Source organism: Rasamsonia byssochlamydoides (assembly GCF_041956645.1).
Source record: "Rasamsonia byssochlamydoides strain NRRL 3658 unplaced genomic scaffold VTN77scaffold_8, whole genome shotgun sequence".
Lineage (NCBI taxonomy): Eukaryota > Fungi > Ascomycota > Eurotiomycetes > Eurotiales > Trichocomaceae > Rasamsonia > Rasamsonia byssochlamydoides.
In genome coordinates this window covers 414,906-437,780 of record NW_027192391.1, presented here as the reverse complement: position 1 = coordinate 437,780, position 22,875 = coordinate 414,906, and the positions used below count along the sequence as shown (strand labels likewise).

The 22,875-nt window shown below is 51.1% G+C and overlaps 8 protein-coding genes across 8 annotated transcripts; 4 read left to right on the top strand and 4 right to left on the bottom strand.

Annotated features, from left to right (window-relative positions):
- Nucleotides 1–654: 654 nt before the first annotated feature.
- On the top strand, nucleotides 655–2,567 carry VTN77DRAFT_8980 (uncharacterized protein; the record flags this gene model as incomplete). The annotated part of the gene is made up of 4 exons (XM_069425537.1): nucleotides 655–731; nucleotides 841–1,318; nucleotides 1,371–1,504; nucleotides 1,556–2,567. 4 exons carry the CDS (start codon nucleotides 655–657, stop codon nucleotides 2,565–2,567), a joined length of 1,701 nt encoding a protein of 566 aa, XP_069280857.1.
- A 1,996-nt stretch (nucleotides 2,568–4,563) lies between these two features.
- Nucleotides 4,564–6,840, top strand: VTN77DRAFT_8979 (uncharacterized protein; the record flags this gene model as incomplete). The annotated part of the gene is made up of 1 exon (XM_069425535.1): nucleotides 4,564–6,840. One exon carries the CDS (start codon nucleotides 4,564–4,566, stop codon nucleotides 6,838–6,840), a length of 2,277 nt encoding a protein of 758 aa, XP_069280856.1.
- Nucleotides 6,841–7,436: 596 nt separating this feature from the next.
- On the bottom strand, nucleotides 7,437–9,035 carry VTN77DRAFT_8978 (uncharacterized protein; the record flags this gene model as incomplete). The annotated part of the gene is made up of 1 exon (XM_069425534.1): nucleotides 7,437–9,035. The coding sequence occupies one exon, from the start codon at nucleotides 9,033–9,035 to the stop codon at nucleotides 7,437–7,439; it is 1,599 nt and encodes a 532-aa protein (XP_069280855.1).
- A 571-nt stretch (nucleotides 9,036–9,606) lies between these two features.
- Nucleotides 9,607–10,345, top strand: VTN77DRAFT_8977 (uncharacterized protein; the record flags this gene model as incomplete). Its single annotated transcript, XM_069425533.1, has 2 exons — nucleotides 9,607–9,993; nucleotides 10,067–10,345. The coding sequence occupies 2 exons, from the start codon at nucleotides 9,607–9,609 to the stop codon at nucleotides 10,343–10,345; spliced, it is 666 nt and encodes a 221-aa protein (XP_069280854.1).
- A 663-nt stretch (nucleotides 10,346–11,008) lies between these two features.
- Nucleotides 11,009–11,364, bottom strand: VTN77DRAFT_8976 (uncharacterized protein; the record flags this gene model as incomplete). Its single annotated transcript, XM_069425532.1, has 2 exons — nucleotides 11,009–11,074; nucleotides 11,167–11,364. The coding sequence occupies 2 exons, from the start codon at nucleotides 11,362–11,364 to the stop codon at nucleotides 11,009–11,011; spliced, it is 264 nt and encodes an 87-aa protein (XP_069280853.1).
- A 592-nt stretch (nucleotides 11,365–11,956) lies between these two features.
- Nucleotides 11,957–13,415, bottom strand: VTN77DRAFT_8975 (uncharacterized protein; the record flags this gene model as incomplete). The annotated part of the gene is made up of 4 exons (XM_069425531.1): nucleotides 11,957–12,290; nucleotides 12,398–12,954; nucleotides 13,086–13,184; nucleotides 13,272–13,415. 4 exons carry the CDS (start codon nucleotides 13,413–13,415, stop codon nucleotides 11,957–11,959), a joined length of 1,134 nt encoding a protein of 377 aa, XP_069280852.1.
- Nucleotides 13,416–14,458: 1,043 nt separating this feature from the next.
- VTN77DRAFT_8974 (uncharacterized protein) lies at nucleotides 14,459–17,167 on the bottom strand (the record flags this gene model as incomplete). The annotated part of the gene is made up of 3 exons (XM_069425530.1): nucleotides 14,459–14,794; nucleotides 14,853–16,947; nucleotides 17,070–17,167. 3 exons carry the CDS (start codon nucleotides 17,165–17,167, stop codon nucleotides 14,459–14,461), a joined length of 2,529 nt encoding a protein of 842 aa, XP_069280851.1.
- A 2,717-nt stretch (nucleotides 17,168–19,884) lies between these two features.
- Nucleotides 19,885–22,513, top strand: VTN77DRAFT_8973 (uncharacterized protein; the record flags this gene model as incomplete). The annotated part of the gene is made up of 2 exons (XM_069425529.1): nucleotides 19,885–20,450; nucleotides 20,503–22,513. The coding sequence occupies 2 exons, from the start codon at nucleotides 19,885–19,887 to the stop codon at nucleotides 22,511–22,513; spliced, it is 2,577 nt and encodes an 858-aa protein (XP_069280850.1).
- Nucleotides 22,514–22,875: the final 362 nt, after the last annotated feature.

Below are 22,875 nucleotides of genomic sequence, written 5' to 3'. Positions count from 1 at the left end.
TCATCATCATTTGACATTGATGCTTTTCGATGAGGATCTATCTTTTTCATGCGTTCATACGATTGGCGAAATCTGGTCTTGATATTTGTTTATGGGTCGAAAAAAAAGCTGCTCGTTTTTTTTTTATTGTCATTGTCAAAAAAGAGACTCGGTGTTTAGAGACAATGGCTCTCTCTGCTTGGAGTGTTTGTACATACTACATGGCGATCTACATTATTTGGTAGAAAATGATCATATAAGAAGAGGTTAATCTCATCGGCCTGGACCCCGATTTAGCAAGCTATACTCCGTATTGTTGTGAGGTCCCATTTAAAAAAAGTATTACTTACATAATGTCCATCAAAGACGAATCAAACAATGCCATATTACTATTATGTCATTATCGGTGGTAGTACTTGCCTATTACGGTGCCGCCACTCGCAACACCTCGCAACGCCAGCCAGCAAATCATAGCCGAGGCTGCTTCCACGGTTACAGCTGTCTTCCCGATAACGCCGATGCGATAAATACTAAATGCATACCGTCACCTCCTCATCCTAGATCATTATTATCCTATTGTCACTGGAACGTTGGCCCTCCTCTTTTCCATCCTGGCCGGCACCGATGGTCCTCTTCGTGTTATTTCATTTCTAGTCCTTATATGCTAGGTCACCAATGGCGTCCTCTGTTTTGCCTGCGTCTTTGCGCAAGAACCTATCCAATGTTACCAATGCCGCACTGAACCTGGACCTGTGAGTCAGCTATTAAGCGGAAATCTTCATTCTGCATAGTGCTCGCTCTTTGAGACAACGTAACTGCAATGGTTGCGAGGCTAATTCATTGATCTATTCACATTAACAGGTTTCGTAACATCATCTTCATCCTCTTCATCCTACGATGTTCCCGCAAGACCTTCTACTCGTTGCGCGGCTATGGTATCATTGGCAGCATTCGTAATATTTATGCTGCCATCAGCCTCTGGTGCTGCTCACTTGTCCTGCGCGCTCCTGGTGTTCGCAGCCAGGTAGACAAGCAAGTCGTGACGGCTCTCAACAAACTTGAAGACAGACTCGTTCCAAAAGGTCCTGAGGTCACCAAGCATTTGACCCTTCCCAAGGAAGGATGGACGCCAGAGCAGATTCGCGACGAGCTCGAGAAGCTGGCTAGTATGGAACACACGAGGTGGGAAGATGGACGTGTCAGCGGTGCTGTCTATCACGGTGGCGAGGACCTGATAAAGCTACAGACGGAGGCCATTGGAAAATTCAGTGTTGCTAATCCGATTCACCCGGATGTTTTCCCCGGCGTTCGAAAGATGGAATCTGAAATCGTTGCTATGGTTCGTCAATGCCCTCTGAAAGTGGGTGGCAATTGATACTTATTTCATCAAGGTTCTCGCGTTGTTCAATGGTCCCTCGGACGGGGCCGGGGTCACCACGAGTGGTGGTACAGAATCGATCCTCATGGCCTGTCTCGCAGCGCGTCAGAAGGCTTACGCTGAACGCGGTGTAACGGAGCCAGAAATGTAAGCTCATGGCTCCGCCCTTCTCCTATAACAGCATACTGATGGCCGCAGGATCATCCCTGATACCGCTCATGCCGCTTTCTATAAAGCTTCCCAGTACTTTGGTATCAAGCTTCATCGCGTGGCATGTCCGGCACCGGAATACAAGGTTCATATTCCCTCCGTTCGTCGTCTCATCAATCGCAACACTGTCCTGTTGGTCGGTTCCGCACCCAACTTTCCGCATGGTATCGTTGATGATATCCCGGCTCTGTCCCGGCTAGCAGTCTCTTACAAGATCCCTCTTCATGTCGACTGCTGCCTGGGATCTTTCGTCATCGCTTTCCTCAAGAAAGCGGGTTATCCGTCTCCGTATGAAGACGAAGGAGGGTTTGACTTCCGCCTCCCAGGCGTGACCAGCATCAGCGTAGATACCCACAAGTATGGGTTTGCACCAAAGGGCAACTCCGTCCTTCTGTATCGGAATCGCTCGTACCGAAGCTACCAATACTTTATTTACCCGGATTGGTCTGGTGGCGTCTACGCATCCCCATCAGTCGCCGGATCGCGGCCGGGCGCTTTGATTGCCGGGTGCTGGGCCAGTTTGATGAGTCTGGGAGAGTCCGGCTACATTGCCAGCTGCCATCAAATCGTTGGCGCCGCCAAGCAGTTCGAATCCTCCATCCGCGAGGACCCAGTGCTGTCAGCGCATCTTGAGGTCATTGGACATCCAATTGTCAGCGTGGTTGCCTTTGCGAGCAAAAACAGGGGGATTGATACTTATGACATTGCCGATGCGATGTCGGCTCGAGGGTGGCATCTAAATGCTCTTCAATCCCCACCTGCCATTCACTGTGCGTTCACGAAACCAACTGCTGAGGCAGTGGATAAGCTCACTAGCGATCTAATTGAAGTGGTTGGGGAGGAGCTGCAGAAGGCAGAGGAGAGAAAGAAACAAGGCAAACCCTTCTTGTGGCGTCGTGGTGACACCGCTGCATTGTACGGTGTGGCTGGCAGCTTACCAGACAAGAGTATTGTCAGTCGATTGGCGGAAGGTTTCCTTGACACGCTGTACAAGGCATGAAAAGTGGTGGTGATATTGAACGGCCGACACCAGTGTCGTTCAGCATACTCTTTCTGGTTGTCATGATATAACAAGTGAGGTATCACTGATGGAAGACGGATGGTTGTCTAAAATGCGGGCTTTCGTGGGCGGCGCGAGGACGGTTTCAGGCCACGAGTAATGAGGTCATGATGTTTTAAGGCTGGCATCGTACATCTTTATCATTATTCCTTAAAAAATTCGAAACGAATTCACGTTTTCATGGCTCCTTCATTAAATGCCTTTCTAATCATCTAATGTACACAAGGCACGTTTCTATGATACAGTAAGAAGACTCGCAGGGACTGATCGATTGATATGCCACTTGCCCAATCCATAAAAAAACCTCGACGCTGGTTAAGCCCTGGTATGCAAAGAGTAGAAAGACGTTGCCAAGAGGCCAACTCGGCAGTCTTGCGCAGCTGTGTTTGAAATTGTTTTCTGACCAAAAGGCGTTGTAAGCAAAGTCCGCGGTCGATCGGTTATATATGCGACGCGACAGGGAGACTTTTCAGTGTAGACAGCTAGCGAATATTCTCGTGTCTCAATGGTCCTGAGATGGCCATTGCACATTCAGGGCCGGCTCACGAAGACCTCTTCTCCTTCCACTCTTGCCCTGAATATCGCTCAACGTAGTACCCGGGATCCGGTTTCCGTTCCAGGTGCACCTGCTGCTTCGTCAAGGGACGCGGAACCTCCTCTACCGACACCAGCTCCTTCACTTTCATAATCTGACCAGCGACATCGGGCGTCACGGGGTGGAAGACCACGGACATGCGCTTCTTGAGCCCCAGGGCTTTGAGGACACCGGATGTCCGCCGTGGCAGCCCAATGGCCGAGCGCATGAGGGTTATCCGGAAGTAGCTCATGGTTGTAGGCTTTAAGTAGACCTGTTTGCGTGGTAGGCGATGCTGATTCCAATGAATGTGAGGGACAAAGGATGGGTTTGCGGGTTGCGTTGACGCTTCTCAGGAGGCCCCCAGACGTGCTGCGTTCACTCCAAGAGTGATTTAGGCTGTAAATATCTTGTCAGACACTGCTCTGAACCTTCCAATTGACATGCTGTCCCCTCCACTTCCACAACGTCGATGTGCACAGAACTTGCCTTCACAAAGCAGTTTCTTGACAACTGCCAAAGCTCTGCGCTCACAAAAAAGTCCCCCCACTCCCAGTTATCCTGTCAAAAGAGATCCAGTCACAGATCTGCTGCTGTCAGTCTTGAACCTAGTTGTTCTTGACGTGAAGGAGAATATTCTCAAGATTAATTTAATTAATTCAGGGCCCGCTGTCCATCAGCCAAGATCGGGAAAACATGACACCGGCAGGATCTCCTCTGAGAGCAGGCGGTGAGTCACGTGCCACTCCCAGGCACGGGCGGTCAGCATCGTGGACATGGAGCCCCGATTGGAGCTCAGGCAAGGTGGCCGTGCGAGCTGCCGCCATCGAGGATTGCGTCCGTCAGGCAGAGGCCCAAGTTAGCCCCTGCAAGACCAGAGAATACCCTTGTACCGACAGCGACGAAGTCCTCAGAGCAGCACAGCCCGGACCGCAGAGCGACAGGTTCCAGCTCGAGACTTCGCCTGTACGGGAGAGGCTCCTCGTCGCTCCGACTGTTGATGCTGGCACATCTGAACTCCCGACTTCGTCAATCTGTCGAGAAGGCCTAGAATCCATACTGATACGTGCAGGATTCGCTATCAAAACAAAGCTATCTTCCTTTCGGTCGATTCCATCCTTACGATCTCTAGAGAGCCAATCGAGCTCCAAGGTACCATTGCAGAGTGCATTGGACCCGATCGTCAGTCCGAACAAAGCCTCACCCATTCTTGCGCGGGGGGTCGAGTTTTCCGGTCTCGACGACGTGAAAGTTACCAATTCCATCAAGACACCTATAAAGCGCTCCTCACCCGACCTTCGTGCAGGAAACAGACCTTCTCCGCCGATACCCCGCGGACCTGATATCTCTACCTCCGACAATATGGCGAAGAATGAGGGACCAGAAAAGGCAGTGGCCATCCCACGGCTTGAGGACCTTCTGCGTCACCCAGAAGATCTAGACAAGATCCCAGCTCTAAAGGCGGAGTATACGCGCAAGAAGGCCGCCGTGGATGCGCAGCTGAGAGAGGGGTTGAGAGACCAGCTTGAGAGGGTGCAACAGAGTCTCGCTATTCTTAGCGAAGGTCAGCGCCAGGTTTCGAAGACACGAGATGAACTTCAAACAATCGACAAGCTGTGCGCCGAGTCACAGACGACGGTGGACGATTTCTCCCAAATTGATAAGCTGGCCAAGATCCAGCGGAATTTCGAGGCGGTGATCATGATGAAAAAGGGACTGGAGAGCTTTAGCGCTGACGTGGCTGAGGCGGAGAATCTGTTGAGAGAGGACGACAACGACCTCGAAAACCAACCAAACCTGCTTCGTGCACACATGCTGATTTCTCGCCTGAGGGATTTCCGGGACGAAGCCTTAGATCAGATCCGGAGGGCCAAGGATTCCAGCAGCGAAGCGACGCTGCTGGACTATTTCCAGGGCCTGGATCCAGTCATCGACTGGTTCGATGACCACGTCGGAACGGCCTGCATGAACCTCATTCCGCTCGTGCAGTCGGATAACCGCAGCATGGTCGTACGGTTGGCTGTCGTCATCGCGAAAGAAGAGAAGAACGACGAGACAGTCCGTGCATTGCAGGAGGCACAGAAGGACCATGAAGACCTGGCAAGTCGGTTCAAGTCGATGAATATTGGACCCAAGACCGTTAGAGGATACAAGGAGAAGTTTTTGCAAGCCATTGAGCTCTATGCGCAGAACCAATTTAACGCGACCAAGGAAGAGTTCCTGAGCGACCCGGACAAGCTGGAAAAGAGTTTCAAATGGTTTTTCAACGATCTTTTCACGGTTCAGCAGGGCATGCAGCAGCTCATGCCGAAGAAATGGAAAATTTACAGTACTTACACCAAGATCTATCACCGGATGATGCACGACTTTCTTGTCGGCCTCATTGATGATCCGGAGCTGCCGTCGGATAATCTACTTGCCATCATTCATTGGAGCGAGAAGTACTACAAGAAGATGTCGAAGCTAGGCTGGAAGCAGTCGGACCTGGTCCCCAATATCCTCGATGACCGCGAGCACGAACTGATCCGCCAATGGCAGAATGTCATCCTGAACGCAGTGGACGAATGGATGGAGCGGATCTTTGCCACCGAAAAGAAGGCGCTCATCGAGAGGACCCCCGACGCGCTGGAAACCAATGCAGAGGGATACTTCCGCACCAAGACTCTTGGAGACATGTGGCGCATGCTTCATGAGCAGATTGAGGCTGCTTCTGCTTCCGATCGCGCGGATGTCATTGAGGGTGTCATCGACTCCATGTTCCGTGCGTTGAAGGGCCGGCAAACCGCATGGCAGACCTTACTGGACGAAGAGTGTGCCAAATACAAGACGTCGACTGCTGATCAAGCGGAGGGCTTGCAGCAATTGCAGGACTGGCTGATCGCGGTTGCCAATGACCAGATTGCCTGCATCGACGACAATGAAGAAACGGGCCAGCTCGGCTATCTGACCCGGTTCAAGCGCGACCTCGAGCCACTGGTAACTCCCAAGTATATGGCTTCGAGGGCAGTACCGGAGCTGGAGGCGCTTCGTGATGGCTATGTCGACCTGAGCACGCACTGTTTGTCTCAGTTTGTCAATCTCATCTTCACGGTCGACTTCCGTAGCACCCTGCCGGACTTCTTCACGCCGAAATGGTACGGCGAATTTGCAATCAAGCGCGTGACGTCGACGTTTGAAGATTACATGTCCGACTACAGTTCCGTCCTGCACCCGTCCCTTACCGATGTTCTAGTGGAGGAGCTCTCGGACGTTCTACTCATCCAATACCTCTCCGCGATCCGCAACAAGGGCGTCAAATTCCGGCGTCAGGACCCCTTCACCGAAAAATTCAAGGACGACGTCCTCACCGTGTTCGCCTTCTTCCAGAAATTCCCAGATTCGTTCGCGGCCACGATCAAGCAGAAATGGCGATTGGTCGACTGGCTTGTGCGGCTGCTGGAAGCCGAGAAAGGGGCCGGCGTGGTCTCGGTGTATGAGTCCTTCAAGCATGAATACTGGGATCTCCATCTGTCGTGGGTGGAGGCCGTGCTGCGGACGAGGGATGACTTTGAGAGATCGATGCTCAGCTCGATCAAGGCGAAGGCAGCGGAGCTGAATGTTGAGAGAGGCGTGGAGACGATTATGAGTAAGGTGAGGTAGAGCAGCGCCGCACACATACACACACAAGTCTCCAAGAATGATTGGAGAATCCTTCCCAATGCAACGGGGCTACAAGGATGCAACATGGCTTTTTTTTTCATTTCCAGTTCACGATCGGTGATGATGACTATAATTATAAGATACCTCTGCATGGTGGGAATATATATATCATATATCGATGGGCGCATGGGACGGAACCGGGCGAAAGGCGTTTGGCGTCTGTGTGGCTTTTCTTGTCGCAGGACTTTGGCCGTTGTCGTTCGTGTCGCTAGAAAGGCGCAAAAGCCCGAAATGTATATATGATATATATAAAATGTATTTACTGTCTAGAAGGAAATCCAGAGATACATACGATTCAAGATTAATGCAATCCAAGTCTCCTGTCTACCTAGAGATCGGTACCCAGATAGGTACCTGGGAAGGTTACATATTACCTAGATAGATAACTATCTCCAGTCAGAGTACAGTATATACAGTTCACCAAGTAGATAAGGTATGTATGTGTATATGTATGTAGATGGTAGATAGAGATCGGAGCCCCAGGCTCCGTCCGGTTGATTGGGCTGGATCGTATTTGTTGACATTCATATTCATCGTCAACCAACCTGGTGAGTGAGAGTCTGACGAATACTCACGCCACCGTCGACACTACTACTTCCATCACTATCATGTTCTTGTTCTTGTATATCCATAGCGACGTCTTCAACATCAACGTCCACCTGCTGCTCCTGCTGCTGCTGCTCCTGACCAAGATCCAACAAACTCCGTTCCGCAACGATGCGATATTCCTGTCCAAGACGAGCGGCAAGAGCATTGTCCTCGTCCGGTTTCTTCGCGCCCATCTCGCAGATGCAGACTTTCTCGAGGGGGAGGTTCTCGGCCCAGATGAAGGGGTATTTCGGCTGCTGTTGTTGCTGTTGCTGCTGCTGCGGCTGTTTGCCAGTCTTCCTCTTCTTAGAAGGGTGGTCTTCTTCTTCGGAGGTAGTGGATTCATTCTCGCTTTTTCTGTCTTCTTCTTCTTCTTCGCTGGGAAGGGTGTCAGAGACTGTTACTTGCTCCGCTGTCTCATCGAGCAAAAAGGGCCGCGCTTGGGTCCTCGTCTCGTCGACGTAGTAGTCTTTATAATGGGAAATAATACCCCGGGCATCAAACGTCAGGGGACCTTTGTTGCGCTCCTTGTTATTATTGTTATTGTTAGTCCCGTTGTTATTCCCCCGATTTCTGCCGCGGACGTAGATCGTGTTCACTACTGTGGCATGTAATAAGAGTGGCCTTGGCTTGGGCTTTTGAACTTCGGCTTTGGTCCGATGTCGCGGTTTCTCAACGACGGGAGCTGGGTCTTCTGCAACGCCTCTAGGAACTTCCTCTAAAAGAGACTGTCGGATGGCTGTGTCTACTACACTTTCTCTATTGATTTCTTCTTCCTCCTCTTCTTTCTGGAACTGATCGTTTTCCTTCTTTGTCTTGCGGGCCTCTTCTTGGACCTGATCATGACCTTTGGTTTTTGGCTTTTTGTATTCTCCTTCCAGGAAGCCGGCTTCCAGAAATTTGTCTCGCAACATCACACTGAACGGATATAAGCGAGAAGTGGCATCCACAGGGCTTGCGTATAGGACCGTCGCGGATCGTGCCCTTGGCAGGGCATGCAGAGATTCAAGAGAGACTGAAAGCGGCTCCAGAGGACGATTTTGCGGCGTAGGTTCAGCCGGAGATACCAACACTGACCGCTGAAGGAGAGGAATGTCCCCTTCTTCCTTTGTCTCTGAGGTCGCTGGGGGTTCTGAGTCGGGTCCGTCCGGGTTCATCGGCGTCGCCAGGGGACCACCACCTCTGCGCGGAGATCTTCTCACCTGCGCCTCAGCTTCTCGCAGCATGGATGCCAGATCTAACGACTGTAGAAGCTTCACAGCTGCCTCCAGACGTTCGGGTGTTGTCAGACTCATGACCCCTAGAGTGAGGTGCAGCGTACCGACTGGTCGAATAGCAGCATCTGGAAAGAGCGGTGGTCGGGGCTTCAATGGGCGATCATCCTCTGTCTTGGGTCGAAGTGGGATCGCCGCCTGAAATTTTGCCAGCGATGCCTCCAACTGGGGTAGGGAAGTCTCATTCACGAGTGGAAAGCAAAGGAAGTGGGTGAGAGGCGGTCGTTTCTCCTTTCTATTGGAGGTAGATGCAGGTCGTTTTTGTTCAGACATCCTCGATGGCGACCGATAGACAGGTGAAGATATGGATAAAGGCCTTGATGATGGGATAGTAGCCCCCCGAAATCGGGAGTATTTCATGGGAAGGAAGGAATTGAGAAATTCGAGAAAATAAGATGACGATATCAGGTCGCAAACTGGAAATAAGAAATTCAGCTATGATTTTGTACTTCGAAGAGCCATGGATCACATCAGCGCTGTAGATAGATACTAGAGATAAAAATCATCGAGAGTACAAAATGGAACGAGCGAAGAATCAAAAAATCCATCGGAAGTTTTTGTTTTTAAAAGGACCAATATTCATATGAACAAGAAGCTGTGATGTGTACGGAGTAGGTCCGGACAAGACTGGAGCTTAACAGACCAGCAACTCGGTAGCCAGGCGTTCCGGGTGATGGCATCATTATCATCGATCATCATCTCTCCGCAGCTTTATCTCTGCCTGCAAATTTGCTTCTCTACGCACCCATTGCGGTCTAATTTCTTATACCCAATTCTTATTACATCCTTTAACAACTGACTCAACTATCTTCTTGCCGTTGATTTCTTTCTTTTCCCACTCGCCATGCTCTCGCGAACGTCACGAGCCATCTCCTCGGCGGTTCCATCTCTCCGTCTCTGCCGCATCTCGGCCTCGACGACCTCCGCAGCTCGCCAAATCCACTCGAATCAGCGTCTAGCCACCTCATTTACCTCGTCGCAGGGGCCGCGGCTCCGTCGGAACTTCCATTCGACGCCTGCAGCACGCAAGGGCATCACGCCCGACTCGTCCGACCCAAGCCCTCCAAAACCTCAATCGAACAGAGTCGCAGGCGGTGCAACCCATGTAGCAGAGCCGTCGCCATTGACAGACACACAGTATCACGAGTATTCCGAACACTATTTGAACACGCTATTGGCGGAGATAGAGAGGGTGCAGGAGGAAGGCTCTGACCTTGAGGCAGAGTATAGCGTATGCGAGCTTTATCCTCTCAGCATTGCAGGAAAAAAAATGTCGCATTGCGTCAGGCTAATCGTGTCTACAGGCTGGCGTCCTCAGCATCATCGCCCCAGGCGTTGGCACCTACGTCCTCAACAAGCAGCCACCCAACAAACAGATCTGGCTGAGCTCGCCCATCTCCGGCCCGAAGCGCTACGACTGGGTCGTCCAGGGCGATCAGATGCACGAGAAGCAGGATACGCGAGGATTTCTGAACGGGCAATGGATCTATCTTCGGGACGGGTCCAATCTGACAGACCTGCTGAATAAGGAGCTTACGATAAGTCTCCCGAAAGATATCTACTCTGACAAGCACGACTCATGAGAATGCCCAAGAAGCAAATAACAAGAAGAGGATGATGTATTTGGCATATCCGAGGTTGTGGATACAACGCTTATGAAGATTTCTGTAGATTAGAACAAAGCGAAAGCGATTCGAAATGATAAGGTTATCAAGTTTTCTTTCTCTCTTCAATTTCTGCACTAACGTATCTAATGCGCTATGAGCAGACGCAACTATCCCCCCTTCCTAGACCCTCCTCATATCGAACCATCTATGATGCTTCCCCTTCCACAGAGCCAAGGTACCAGCCAGACTGATAGATGCGGAGATCCCATCTTCCAGAAGATAAGACTCGGAAGCATAGGAATTCACCCCGTTTTCGGTGCCCGGCGTGGATGGGAGGAGAGTCTGCGTACTCCAGCAGAATCCTAGAATCCAAGTGTATGGCCAGGTGGAGAGCGTCTGCGGCGCGGAAGCCCTTCGGATGCCATCACTGCCTGTCCAAAATTCCTCGGCGATTCGAGATATGCTCGAGCCAAACAAGAATGACTCTCGAAAAAACAGGACAGAACCTGGGACTGGTTTCCTAGGCTCGCGTGCCCACGCGTGCTATGGCAGGGAGATCGCATCACCCCCACCTGATCAATTCATCAGATAGAGGTAATATACGATTGTCGCCTTTGCGATCCAAGACTTGTTTTCCAATTACGCCTGAACCGGGACCTGAGAAGGCGCCTTCTGCTGTTCCGATTCGTCCTTTGGAAGATCACTCTGGTAAAAAAGAAGTGTCAGAACAGAACCAGACCACATACATAAAGAGAATGACGAGATGGTATATGATGAAGAGGACAAATCTGACTTACCTGATCAAAAATCACTCGGATCATCAAACTGCAGCTCGGACAGACAGCAATGTCCTCGCCATCGCGGAGGTCGGCGATAGCGATCTCGAACCGATCGCCACACGGACAAGGGTAGTGATAGATCTGGAGGTTGGGATCATAGGTCATATCTTCGATCTCGATCTCATCGTAAATTGAGATGTTCTCGTCCTGCGCCATGGCTTAATAACTTTTTTTTATGGTTTCGGCTCGTGTTAAAGAAAGTTGCGCGGGGTTTGGCGGGGTTGCGGTTTAGATGAAAAGAGATGAGATGCGATGCGACAAATAAGGCTGCGAACGGAGTCTATTGGGTTGGCTGATCGTGAATGATCGTGAATAAATCCTCACTGTCGATTATTCTGGTTTGAGTATGTCGCGATGGAATTTGTGGAAGATGGGTGGGATTGAACACAGTCAAGTCCGTGGACATTGCCACCGATGGAAACTTTCTGTCTTCCACGTGACCAACTATGGGGAAGCCTTTGTCATCCCTCTATACAGCACTTCTGTGACTCAAATTTCCAGAGCAGTAATGTTTTCACTGTTACTCTAAATACTTGACTCTTGATGGCTTAATGGGAGAGGGAAGTAAGAGTATTACTTCATGAGCAATTCAATACTCCTCCCATACCTTAGTGCAACGATCTGCCACGCATCCGCAAGACTAGAATAGAAGACTTTGAATTCATACACATATGGGTATCAAACAGAGAACAATATATACTAGAGAGAGAGAAAAACATGCCAGCCACCCGGGCTTGAATATCAAACTCTAGGCCCCCAATCTCTTCATCTCCATCTTGATGGATTCAACTTCTTTGACCAGGCCGCCGTACCGACGTGCTATCTCAACCATAGCCCCTGATGTAGCTTTACCACCCCTGTTCGTTCGATTGGCCACTCCGTCATCGGTACTGTCATCATCAGCCCCAGCAATACCCTGCTGACCCGAATCTGCGGCTTCATAAGCCTCCAACGCCTGAGTTGCAATCCTCTGTTTCTCCTCAAGTCGCACTCGAGTGTCCCGTAAGTGTTCGCGGTAATTATTAAGAGCGGCAACTGTCTCCGGCGTGTATATGGTTGCAAGGGTCTCGAGCTTCATGACTCTGGATGATAGCAGATGTCAGCACCCGCGTCAGTGATGGTCTACTCGAAGCCCGACATTGAGCTAGAAGAAAAGCCAAAGGTGAATGTGGAAAGGAGAGCATCATACCTAGTCTTGCCCTCCATCCCCTCTGCAACTGTTGCCAAATGCTCTGCTTGGGCCTTTGTCGCCCGAGAGAGTGCTCCGTGTTTGGTTCGTTCCAGGAGAACGACGATACGTTCCATAATTTCTGCACGAGCTGCCATAACAGCCGCTGCAGTGACCGCCATCTTTCTCCGCGATGCCGGAAGTTCAGATATCTGAAGATCATGGAGTCGGCGCTGCCTTTCGGATAGCTGTGAGGAGAGAGACGATTGTGGTCTTCTGACCGTGGATACTCGTGCCCGTGCGCGGGAACGTGATTCATTGGCGAATGGCATATCTGAAGACGAGCTGGCCGAACTAGAATCCGTCACAGCATCTGCGATCGTTCGAAGGCCGTCGACGTTCGAAGAGAGCAGGTCTGAGAGATGTGGTATCAAGGTACGAATACTGGAACGAAAGTTATTGATATCCGGATCAAGGAGCGAGACACCTCCATCGTCTTCGGCGCTGTCGTTATCGAACTCGTTGAGCGGGATTGGAGACTCAAGGAAGAGAGAGATTATCGCAACAGTATCTCGTAGCTTTCGGTCATGTCGAAATTAGCAAGAGAACCTCCAACTGAAAGTTACACTTCTCACTCCTCCACATAATCCAATTCCTCTTCAATTGTCCACCGCAGCGACTTGAGGGGTGTCGGAAAAGATATACTCACTTCATCCGGCAGGCTACTTCGCGAATCTAGCGCGATTTGCCTTGTCGCCCGTTTCAGTATCTGCTTCTTTGCATGTCGTATCTGACAAGCCCTCAGCTCCTGCAAGCGGCAGAAACCTCATGTCAATCATCGTCGATTCATTGTCACAAGTCGTCGTGCGGCTTAGAGCACACTGGCTGGACGTACCTCCGCAACGGCTCTCCGTGTCGGGTCATTTTCATCAGCCCGTGTCGTCCCATCCGGGTTGAGGAGGTCATTCGTCAAATGCTGATGAAGTCTTTTGAATTGAGGGTTATTATCGAGAACAGCCGGGTCGCATGGTGGGATCATGCTGTTGGCGATTTTGTCGTAGGTATTGCGGTCCCTTTACTCGTTATAGATGCTAGTTTGTCGTCAACAAAGTCTCCATGACGGAAATGCTTGGCAGACGCTATCGCGTAGTTGCTACTCCCGCAAATAACTACGGAGTACGGAGTAACCAGATCAATACGCCAGTAAGGGACCCTTTCTTGCGTCTCATTTTCCCTTCCTGCTGTCCAAGCGTTCTTTCGACCTTTCGAAGTTTCAAATTTGACAAAGTACTACTTACGTGGTTTCATACCCCTCTCTCCCATCCACTGGCCAACTACTACTGACAAAGCTGCAATGACGATTTTACAACGGTAGAGAAGTTACTGAGGCCTCGAACTGGGAAGATCGCTATCTCATTTTTCATGCTCATAATCATACAAAGTCTTTCCATCTCTGGCAATATTTGCATCCCGAAAGATACCATAAGCCGAAGATTGAATGAATCCCTTTTCCTCTTCATAACCCAGCCACACACGTATGTCAACCACCATACGATTTGAATCTGCAGCTTCCGACCGCAATAAGAGAAAAAGTGCAAGGTACAAAGCGGGGTAGCTAAGATAGGATAAGCAAAAGAAATATGAAATCATCACCGAATTCCCACGGAGACCATTGGCGACTTCCAGGAAGAAAGAAATAGAAGCGCTGACCGGATGCATAGATATCGGCTCGGGAAAGACAGGGACATAAAACGTTAGAGCCTGGGCACAAAGCATCCAAGCCGGCCATCATTCTCGTCTAGTCATCGCGTTCAAGAGACAAAAGCTTCAGAACCGGAATTCAAAGGCAGAAAGGCCAGAATATCGAAAAATATATACAAGTACAATGGAAGAGCAATGAAAACTTGGCTGTCAGTCGACAAGCATCGCTTCCCAGAGACGAAAGGAATGGCAGCGCCCGCCTCAAACAGCAGGGGCCACCAATGAATTATTTCGATTAACGCAAGAAGGCGAAAAACATGTCGAAAGAGCCGTCAAAACGACGCAAGGGGAGAAATTTTACAGCCAAGGGCAGGCTACCATTTACTCCTCCTCGCTTTCTTCCGAGTCGTCTTCCGAGTCGTCACTGCTTTCGACATTGGGTTCAACGGAGGGCACTGGATCCGGAGAACGAGCAGCAGCTCCCTGGAAACGAGACAGGCTACCCTCGAGCATGTTAATCTGGGCCTCCTGCTCATACTTGCTCATTGGTTTGTTCTTCTTGGGCTTCGACGGAACTGCGGCCGGAACAGGGGGAGGCGCCGGCTCCTCTTCCTCAAGAACATGCGGGGCATTCTTCTTCACGAATTTCAGAAGCATCAACAGAACTTCGTTAGGGAGCTCATCAATATCAAGTTCAATCTCGGTCTCTTGGATACCCTAAATACCTGTCAGTGACTGTAACAGCCGGAGGGAACAGAATAGACACAAAACATACCTTAAGAGATGGAACGTTGTTCTGGATGATCTTGAGAGCCTCCTGCATTTTCTTGTCTGGAAGACTGCTGATACCGTTGGAGATGATCTGCTTCTCCTGATATGTCACCCAACGCTGCTTCTCGGGTTTCCCACTCTTCGTTGACTTCTTGTCCTTCTTGCTCAGTCCCTTCTTCGCGTCCTTTTTGCCTGACTTGGTTTTGCCGGATTTCTTCGAAGCGGGCGGTGTCTTTTTCTTCTTCGCGGTAATGGCCTCGACCTGCTTCGACATCTCGGCGATCTGCCTCTGGAGCATTTCCAATTTCTCCTGATCGGCGTCGTCGTCGCTGTCTTCCGCCTCATCCTCGCTCTCTTCATCAGAAGAAGCACTGTGATGGGCAGAGGCGGGATCATGCAACTCGAGCCAACGATTTTTTTGAGCCCACTTAGACTCGAAGAGTTCTTCAAGCTTCTTTCCAGCCATATAAGTGGGGTCTCCCGGAATGTTGAATTTGAAGCAATTCTTGAAGATCTGACGCATGTCGACCTCCATTTCCTTGGCGTTCTCATACTGACCGGTCTTGAGCTTTGTCTGGACAGTCGACAGGTCCATAGGTTTCTTAATGATACTGTGATAAGTCGGAATGTTCAGAGCGACCGGATCGACGGGATAGTAGAAAGGTGCAGCGAAGTTGTAGTATTTCGGCTTGTGGAGCTCATCCAGGACCTCCTGACAGAACTTCAGCTCCCACTGATACTTCTTCTTCTTCGGCTTCGAGGCATATGGGAGATCACGTTTAGGCGGGTGGATGGAACGCTTGGGGCGACCGTCCGCATTCGTGGAGTCGCGGCGAATCAGCGGCAGGCCCTCCGGTCCCAAGGCAAAGGTGGTGCTCTGCGGAGAGGTGGCGTTCTGCCGCGGGGCGGTCTGGCCACCGGCGGTCCGTGACTCACGGCGCACAGCAGGGGTCTTTGTTGCCGCCTTCTTTGGTTTCTTCTCCTCCACCTCATCGGGCTTTGGGAGATTCGCCATTTGCTTCTCGAAGGTGGCCTTCAACCTCAGTCCCTCCTGACTCACCAGATGCTCAGGGCCGTTGAATGTCACCGCGTTCTGGACCATCAAGTTGAAGTCATCGACCAGGGCGTCAACAGTTGGATACTGGCCACCCTTGAGCTTCTTCTCAATAGTCGAGAGGTCCATAGGACGAGTGATAATCAGGGGGTAACTGGGGATGTTCATCTTGATGGGGTCGACGGGCTCTTTAAAGAAGCGAGCGTCATGCATGCGCTTCAGGCTCGTGAGGCACTTGGTGAGCCACTTGTGCTGCACCTTAGTAATACCTGAATCACCCTCGGCCGGGGTCTCAGCGGGCGCATTCGTCGGTGTAGGGACATCAGGAACTTTGAACGCAGTCTCGGGCGCGTCGCCGTTAGTTTTCGTGCGCTTGGCTGCAGGCTCCTCGCCTGGGTCAACGTCCCGCTCCCTCTGCACCTTAACTGGAGATGGCGGCGCGTCCGTCATAGCCTGATCAGCAGAGTGTAAAACAGGCTTGCTGGCCAAAGTCTCAGAAGTAGAGTCAGGCATCGTGGTTGATGAAGGGTGATGAGGTAGGGTGGTGGATGCGTCTTGCTGAGAGTTCTGTTCTGAGTCTTGCATGTTGATATCAGCAGACGTCGATTCTGCCGGTGGCGCGTCTTGCAAGGCGGGAGTCATCGCGTTGTCAGAAGGACGCGATTCCGCAACAAGATTGTTCGAGGGTTCGGCAGATTTTGATTCTGAAGGGGTTGTGGCGGGGTTATTATTAGCTTCGGGTTCCAAGGGAGCTGCTGGTGCTTCTGAAGTGGCGTCGGTTGTCTGAGAGACAGTCTGAGCCGACGAAACTTCACCCGGGGGAGGCTGGGTACCCGTGGCTGGAGATTTGGAAGACGAGTCAGATGCGAGAGCTTCGTCCTTCACTGTGGCGCCCACCCCATTTGGGAGTGGCGTCTGACTCCCACTGTGTCCATTCACTGCAGGAGAAAGCTCTTTGTTGGCGCTCACTGCAGCATCATTGACTGTAGCATTTGCCTGCTTCTCTTGCAAATCAGCCTTCCCATTGGGGAGTGACTCAGGCGATCTAAGCAAATGGTCAGCACATGGATCCTTATATAAGATTCATCTCATTATCAAACAAGGAAGGTGCGTTCAAGACATGGAAGAAAGGAAGCCATGAGACATAAAGGAACAAGACATACATACCTGTTGACTGCAGAATCAACTGACACCTCAGTCAAAACTGGTGTGTGAGGCTTTTCCTCCTTGAGAACTGAAGCCCCCTCGGGGGGTGGAGTTGCCATAGTGAGGTCTCAAACAGGTCCTGCACGGACCAAAATACAGGATCTAACAATCAATAGAGGACGTGGAAGTAGCAGCGGCTATCCGCGACTTTATGGAGCGGCAACGCAATAATCAACTGGAAATACTCTGCGCTATCACAGACTAAGATTGGATTCCTTCGTCGGCCAGACACCACCGAATTAGTTCACAGGAAGCAGGTGATTGAGAGATGAGGTCCCACACAACAGTCGTCCTCTTTTTGAGAGGGGTGCCGACGTGCCTGATACTGTCCAACTGCAGGTAAGTCGCAGAAAATACAGGAATAGATACGCGACTCCAAGTAGAAAATGCGATGGAGGCGAGACTTTTATATTGCCAAGATAGTTAAAGGTCACGTGAGGGGCAAGGTGAGGATGACTAATGGGGAGCGGAAAGAGCCAAGAAAAGAAAAGACAAGGATTGGGAATAATGAGGAATAATGAAGAATAATGAAGAGGCCGGGAACGCCGAGACTTCCGCCCGCTTTAAAAATCAGAAGCGTGCCTCGACAAGTGTAAGCCAAGACCGACAGTTGTCAGGTGACGCCGAGTAAGAATGCGGCGATGTGGGAAGCACGTGCCAGAGATGCTGGGGGTGCTGGTGCCTGGGGCAGCAAAGGGAAAGAAGTTGATCCGCAAGCGCGTAGAAAATGGCGGTTGCGATGGGAACACTCGAGGGCCTGCGGAATGGGCAGATAATAAGCCACACGACAAACACTCGGGGTAGGACGTGTCGACACGTTGCGTGCGCGACACGGTTGATGACAGACGCGTCAAGAATAATTTAGGTCTAGGCAACCGAGGGTACAGAGTGGAGGGCGATGGAAAAACAAGGGGGCCGGCCGCAGGAGGAAAGAGACGAGGCGAGACCTGACTTGTCGGCACGGGCGCAGCGCAACTCAGCTCCGAGGACGAGAGACACTGAGAAAATCGGAGGGGGTGCTAGAATCCTTAAGTACGAACGCCTTCGTCGCGCTCGCCCGTCGCCTGCCGCTAGCCCCGTTGCGCGTACTAGACCGGATCACCCTGGTTCAGGCCAATTTGCCGCTGGTGATTGGTGGCCGCCTGCAGCACTGTGTCGCGTCCGCTGCCTGATTGGCCGCATCCATCCGAAAGCGGAATCCCCAAAGCCAAACTCATACCCAAAGGCCTTTGAGGTCAAAAAATCGTCCGCGCCCGAGATTTGATGGAGGGAACGACAAGAATCGCTCGACACACTGTTACTCGGCACGCTGCAGTGGGCCTCAGCCACCAGCTCTCCTTTTTATTTTTATTTTTTTTCCTTTGCCTTCCTTCTTTTTCTTCGTTTTTTAGGCCGGTGAATCTACGATAAAACCTGCCCATCAACCTCCAGGAGACAAAGGCAAGGCCAGTCACCCACCCTGGATGTCTGCACAGCCCAGGGTCTTGATCCTGACAAACCCGGGGCAACTGAGGAGCGCAGTATTTAATTCGGTGGTGGTGGTGATGGTGGGAAGAAAAAGGGGGGCTGGTCCACTGATCAGGCAAACCCCAGGGCTCAACCCTGAACCCTCTCCTTGCAGCGCATCCGGACTAGCCTGTCACACTGATGCAAGATGTGACCCACCCACGGCTCGTCGGAGGAATCAGAACTCAGCAGCCTCTGAGCTCTTTCGCACTGACTCCACTCACTCCGCCTCTTCCTGACTCCACCGATCCATGCTTCGGCCGTTGGCAGTTGTGGCACACGAGCTGCTTACCTTCGATTTCCACGCCGCAGGACAACACCGATTTGGCAGGACAACACCGATTTGGTAGTCGACGCATTGGACTGCATCTCAACGGCTTTAAGGCCGAGACATCCCATACGGAGTATATTCAGGCGTAAGAAGATTCAAATCAAGATCGCGTATTCAACGACATGTGTCGTGGGAAGTAGCAGACAGGAAATGCTCGTAGCAAGCATGCGTGAGGTCCTGGAATCCTGGCAGAAAGATTAGTCGACTCGCGCTACTCGGTATATATCCATGGATATTCACTCACGAGAGCATAAAGCAGTCACCCTGGACATCTAAGCTGCCACCATCGGTCCACCTCTGGGAGCGTGTACATCGTGAACACGATGTTGTGAAGGAACAAATCAGATCAGACGAAGCCGCGATAAAAATGGTGACGAAAGACGCCCGACGGATGCCCGTTTGGCTGTTGGAAGAGCCATGTAAAAAAGGCCTTAGGTAGAGAGCTAACTTGAACGTAGATGACGCAGGATGCTAGAAATCTGGCGTAGACTTAAAGAAAAAAAAAAGGAAAAAGCGAAAAAGAAAAAGACGTGGACAGATCGAATCAGAATTGCCAGTTCAAGGGAGGATATCTTAATGGATTGGACAATAACAAGAGGGTTGACCATTGATGGACACTGAAGTTCTGAACAGACAAGTTTTCCGCCTGTTATTCACAGACAGAACTACGAAGGATGATTAGATAAGGCGGCCGGAGCGGATCTTCTTCTCGAGGCGGGCTAGACCAGAACGGGCCAAGCGCCTATACAGAACTCAAGAACTTTTTTTTTCCCCAGCAGCATCGCCGGCGACTTTGCAGGCTGCGACACAATTGACACGCAACAACGGGGACGTTCTCTTCTGCAGTTGGATTGGGACTCTATTTTTCTAACTGCTTTAGGACTCCTCTTCTGTGTCGCCCGTTTTTTTTTTTTGGGTCTCAAGAGACTCGATCAAACAATGGGGAACAAGAAGGCCTCCCGCCCGCCCACGTCGAAAACTTCCTCCGCAGCAGCCCCCGCGGCATCAGGTGCGACAGTCGCCGGCAACAAGTCTTCCGTGCTGCGAGCTGCGTTCTCGCCATCTGAATATCAATTGGGTCTTTTTGCATCAGTCATCCAAGGTCTTGATGCGCAGCATCTCCGCATTCACGACATCAACACAGGACGGCTGCAGTGCGAACATGCGGTAGCTCCCAAGGAATCCATAACGTCTCTGGACTGGGGTTACTATCATAGAGAGCGTGAACAGCAGTCGAAGAAGAAGCGGAAGAGAAACTCCGGCGTCAATGGCGCAGTTGATGATGTTGACGGTGGTGACGTTGTCGTCGCCTTTGGCACATCGACGTCAGAGATTCGCATGTACTCTCCAATAGAGGACAAGGTAATTGCTACTCTATCGGGTGGACATGCTGGAGGGATCAAGGATTTCAAGTTCACAGCGCGACGATCATCGACAGAGGGATGGAGTATTGGAGGAGATAACAAGCTTGTTCAATGGGATTTGCGCACTGGGCGCAGCATCAGGTGAGACATACAAATTACGACTTGGTTTTATCCCTTTTCTAAACCATGATAGGACGATACCTCTACCTACAACCTCAGTAGTCTCAGCACTCTCGAGACCGACTCCCTCCAATCCTCCAGTCATCTGTGCAACACAGACACCTTACATTATAGATGTTGAGAAGTCGGACGAGCCACCGCTAACATTCCCGGCCATGCGGAACCCAATTCACACCCTCATCTCGTCTTCTACGGACTCTATCATGTCCGGTCATTTCCTTGCGTCGGACTCCGACCGTTACATCAACATCTTTGATCCAACGAAAAAAGGGCTGGTGATGAACTTGGTGGCAGAAAAAGAAGTATCTTCACTATCTTTCTATCCTGGAAGCAAGCAATCCGACAAAACGGCTGTTCCGCTCGACAAGCAAGTTCTCGCCGTCGTAGTCGAAGACGGCACCATTGAGCTTTTCGCAAAACCATTCTTGCAGCTCGGCGAGTCCCAAGGTTCAAAAACTGCGACCAGCCTCAAGGCTAAAGCAAAGCAAATGACTCGGAGAGCGGACGCTCTTCTCAAGATTGTTCGACCAGAGTCCGGAAAGCTCGTATCGGTAGTAAAGACTGAATTTCAAGGACCAGAACTTCTTGTCGCATGGGCTGAAGGAGGTGTCAACGTGATCTTCGAGCGGGTGAGATGGCAGGATCAAGATACAGAGGAGCTGGCGTTCTCGGGGACCAAGGAAGTCACAGGGCGCAAGGCTGCGTCAGTGCTTGGTTCTGCAGCTGTAAATGGGGCTCGGAAAGCGGGTCAAAGTCAAGTTGATGAGACCAACGTGGTGGTTGAATCAGGCCGTTATGCTGAGGATGTTGAAATGAACGATTCACGAGATGATGCCGCTTTAGTATCCAGTGAGGATGAGGAGGTCTCTGACGAGGATTCGGAGTCTCGTGAGGGCAAGAAAGCCAGTGAGAAGCGGCAGGTGGCCAGGACGAAAGGCTCTACAGATAAAGACGTAGAGATGCAGGATGCCGAGGTCTCAGAAGCTGAAGAGGAGAAAGACGACGGAGCGGAGCCTTCTTTTGGTGAATTGCTACGGGCCAATGCTCCTGAAGCCATAGATGTCGAGGCGGAACTGGAAGATGAACCTGGTGCCGGACCCCTAGTGCCTGGAAAAGCCAACACTGCTGCTTACCAGATCCCATCCGGCGTCTCGCTTTCGACTGTTCTTACACAAGCCCTCCGGACCAACGATAACGAGATGTTGGAGTCATGTTTCCATACGGGAGACCTGAACATCATCCGCACAACTATCCAGCGCCTCGACTCGTCGCTGGCAGCAACGCTGCTCCAGAGGCTCGCCGAACGTCTCGCCGCTCGACCCGGCCGCTACGGACACCTCCTTGTCTGGGTGCAGTGGACGTGTATTGCTCACGGAGGAGCGATTGCAGGGAAGCCTGATATCCTGAAACGGATGTCTGCTCTCTTCAAGGTCATGGACCAGCGCTCTTCGAGCCTACCCTCCCTCCTCCTGCTCAAGGGCAAGCTCGATATGTTGGATGCACAGCTCAACTTGAGACAGTCAACGGCAAATCGTGGCGCGGACGGCATGGACAGCGAAGACGACGAAGACATCATCTACGTTGAAGGCCAGGATGATGACAGCGATGCGGAGGGACGCAAGGCATCAGCAATCACGCCGCGCACCAAATCGATGCGCGACACTCACGGCATGCTCACCGACGAAAACGACGCCGCCGCAACTCCCAACGGCATCGCGTCGGGTCTCGAATCCGACGAGGACGAAGAAGGAAGCGAGGACGAAGCCGAAGAGGACGAAAACCTCGTCGACATCGAAGCCGAGGAGTCCGTCGGCTCGTCGGACGCCGAGGAATCGCTTGAAGAAAACGAAGATGATGAAGAGGACGAAGAAGACTCGGACGAAGGCAGCGCCGGCTCCCTGGTTGATTTCATCGCCGACTCGGAGGAAGAGCTGTCCGATGACGATGGTGCAGAGAAGTCTCCTCCACCTTCGAAAAAGGCGAAATTGGGCGGAAAAGGAAATAAGGCGGGTGGTAGACGATAGAAAGCGGCACATCAATGTTTGTTTACTTTTTCTTGTTTTTGTTTTCTTGTTTCTTTTTATTTATTTATGTCGGTGTGGGATAGATAAAAATTATACATACCTACCTAACCTATCTACCTTTTCAACTTGGTCTCACATTCATCATTGGTATGGCCTGCCTGCCTGCCTGCATCATACCTAGCTAGGTTCTTTCTAGCCGTTGGTTGGTTAGCACAACGGCATCTCATTGCATAGTGAAATTTTGGTGTTTTATCTTCTCTTTCTCCTCCTTTTTTTGTATGTACCGGAAAGCTCCGATATCAACGTTGCCGTCTTACTTGGAGAGAGAGGAGAAGAGAAAGGATAAAAATAAAGGAAAAGGA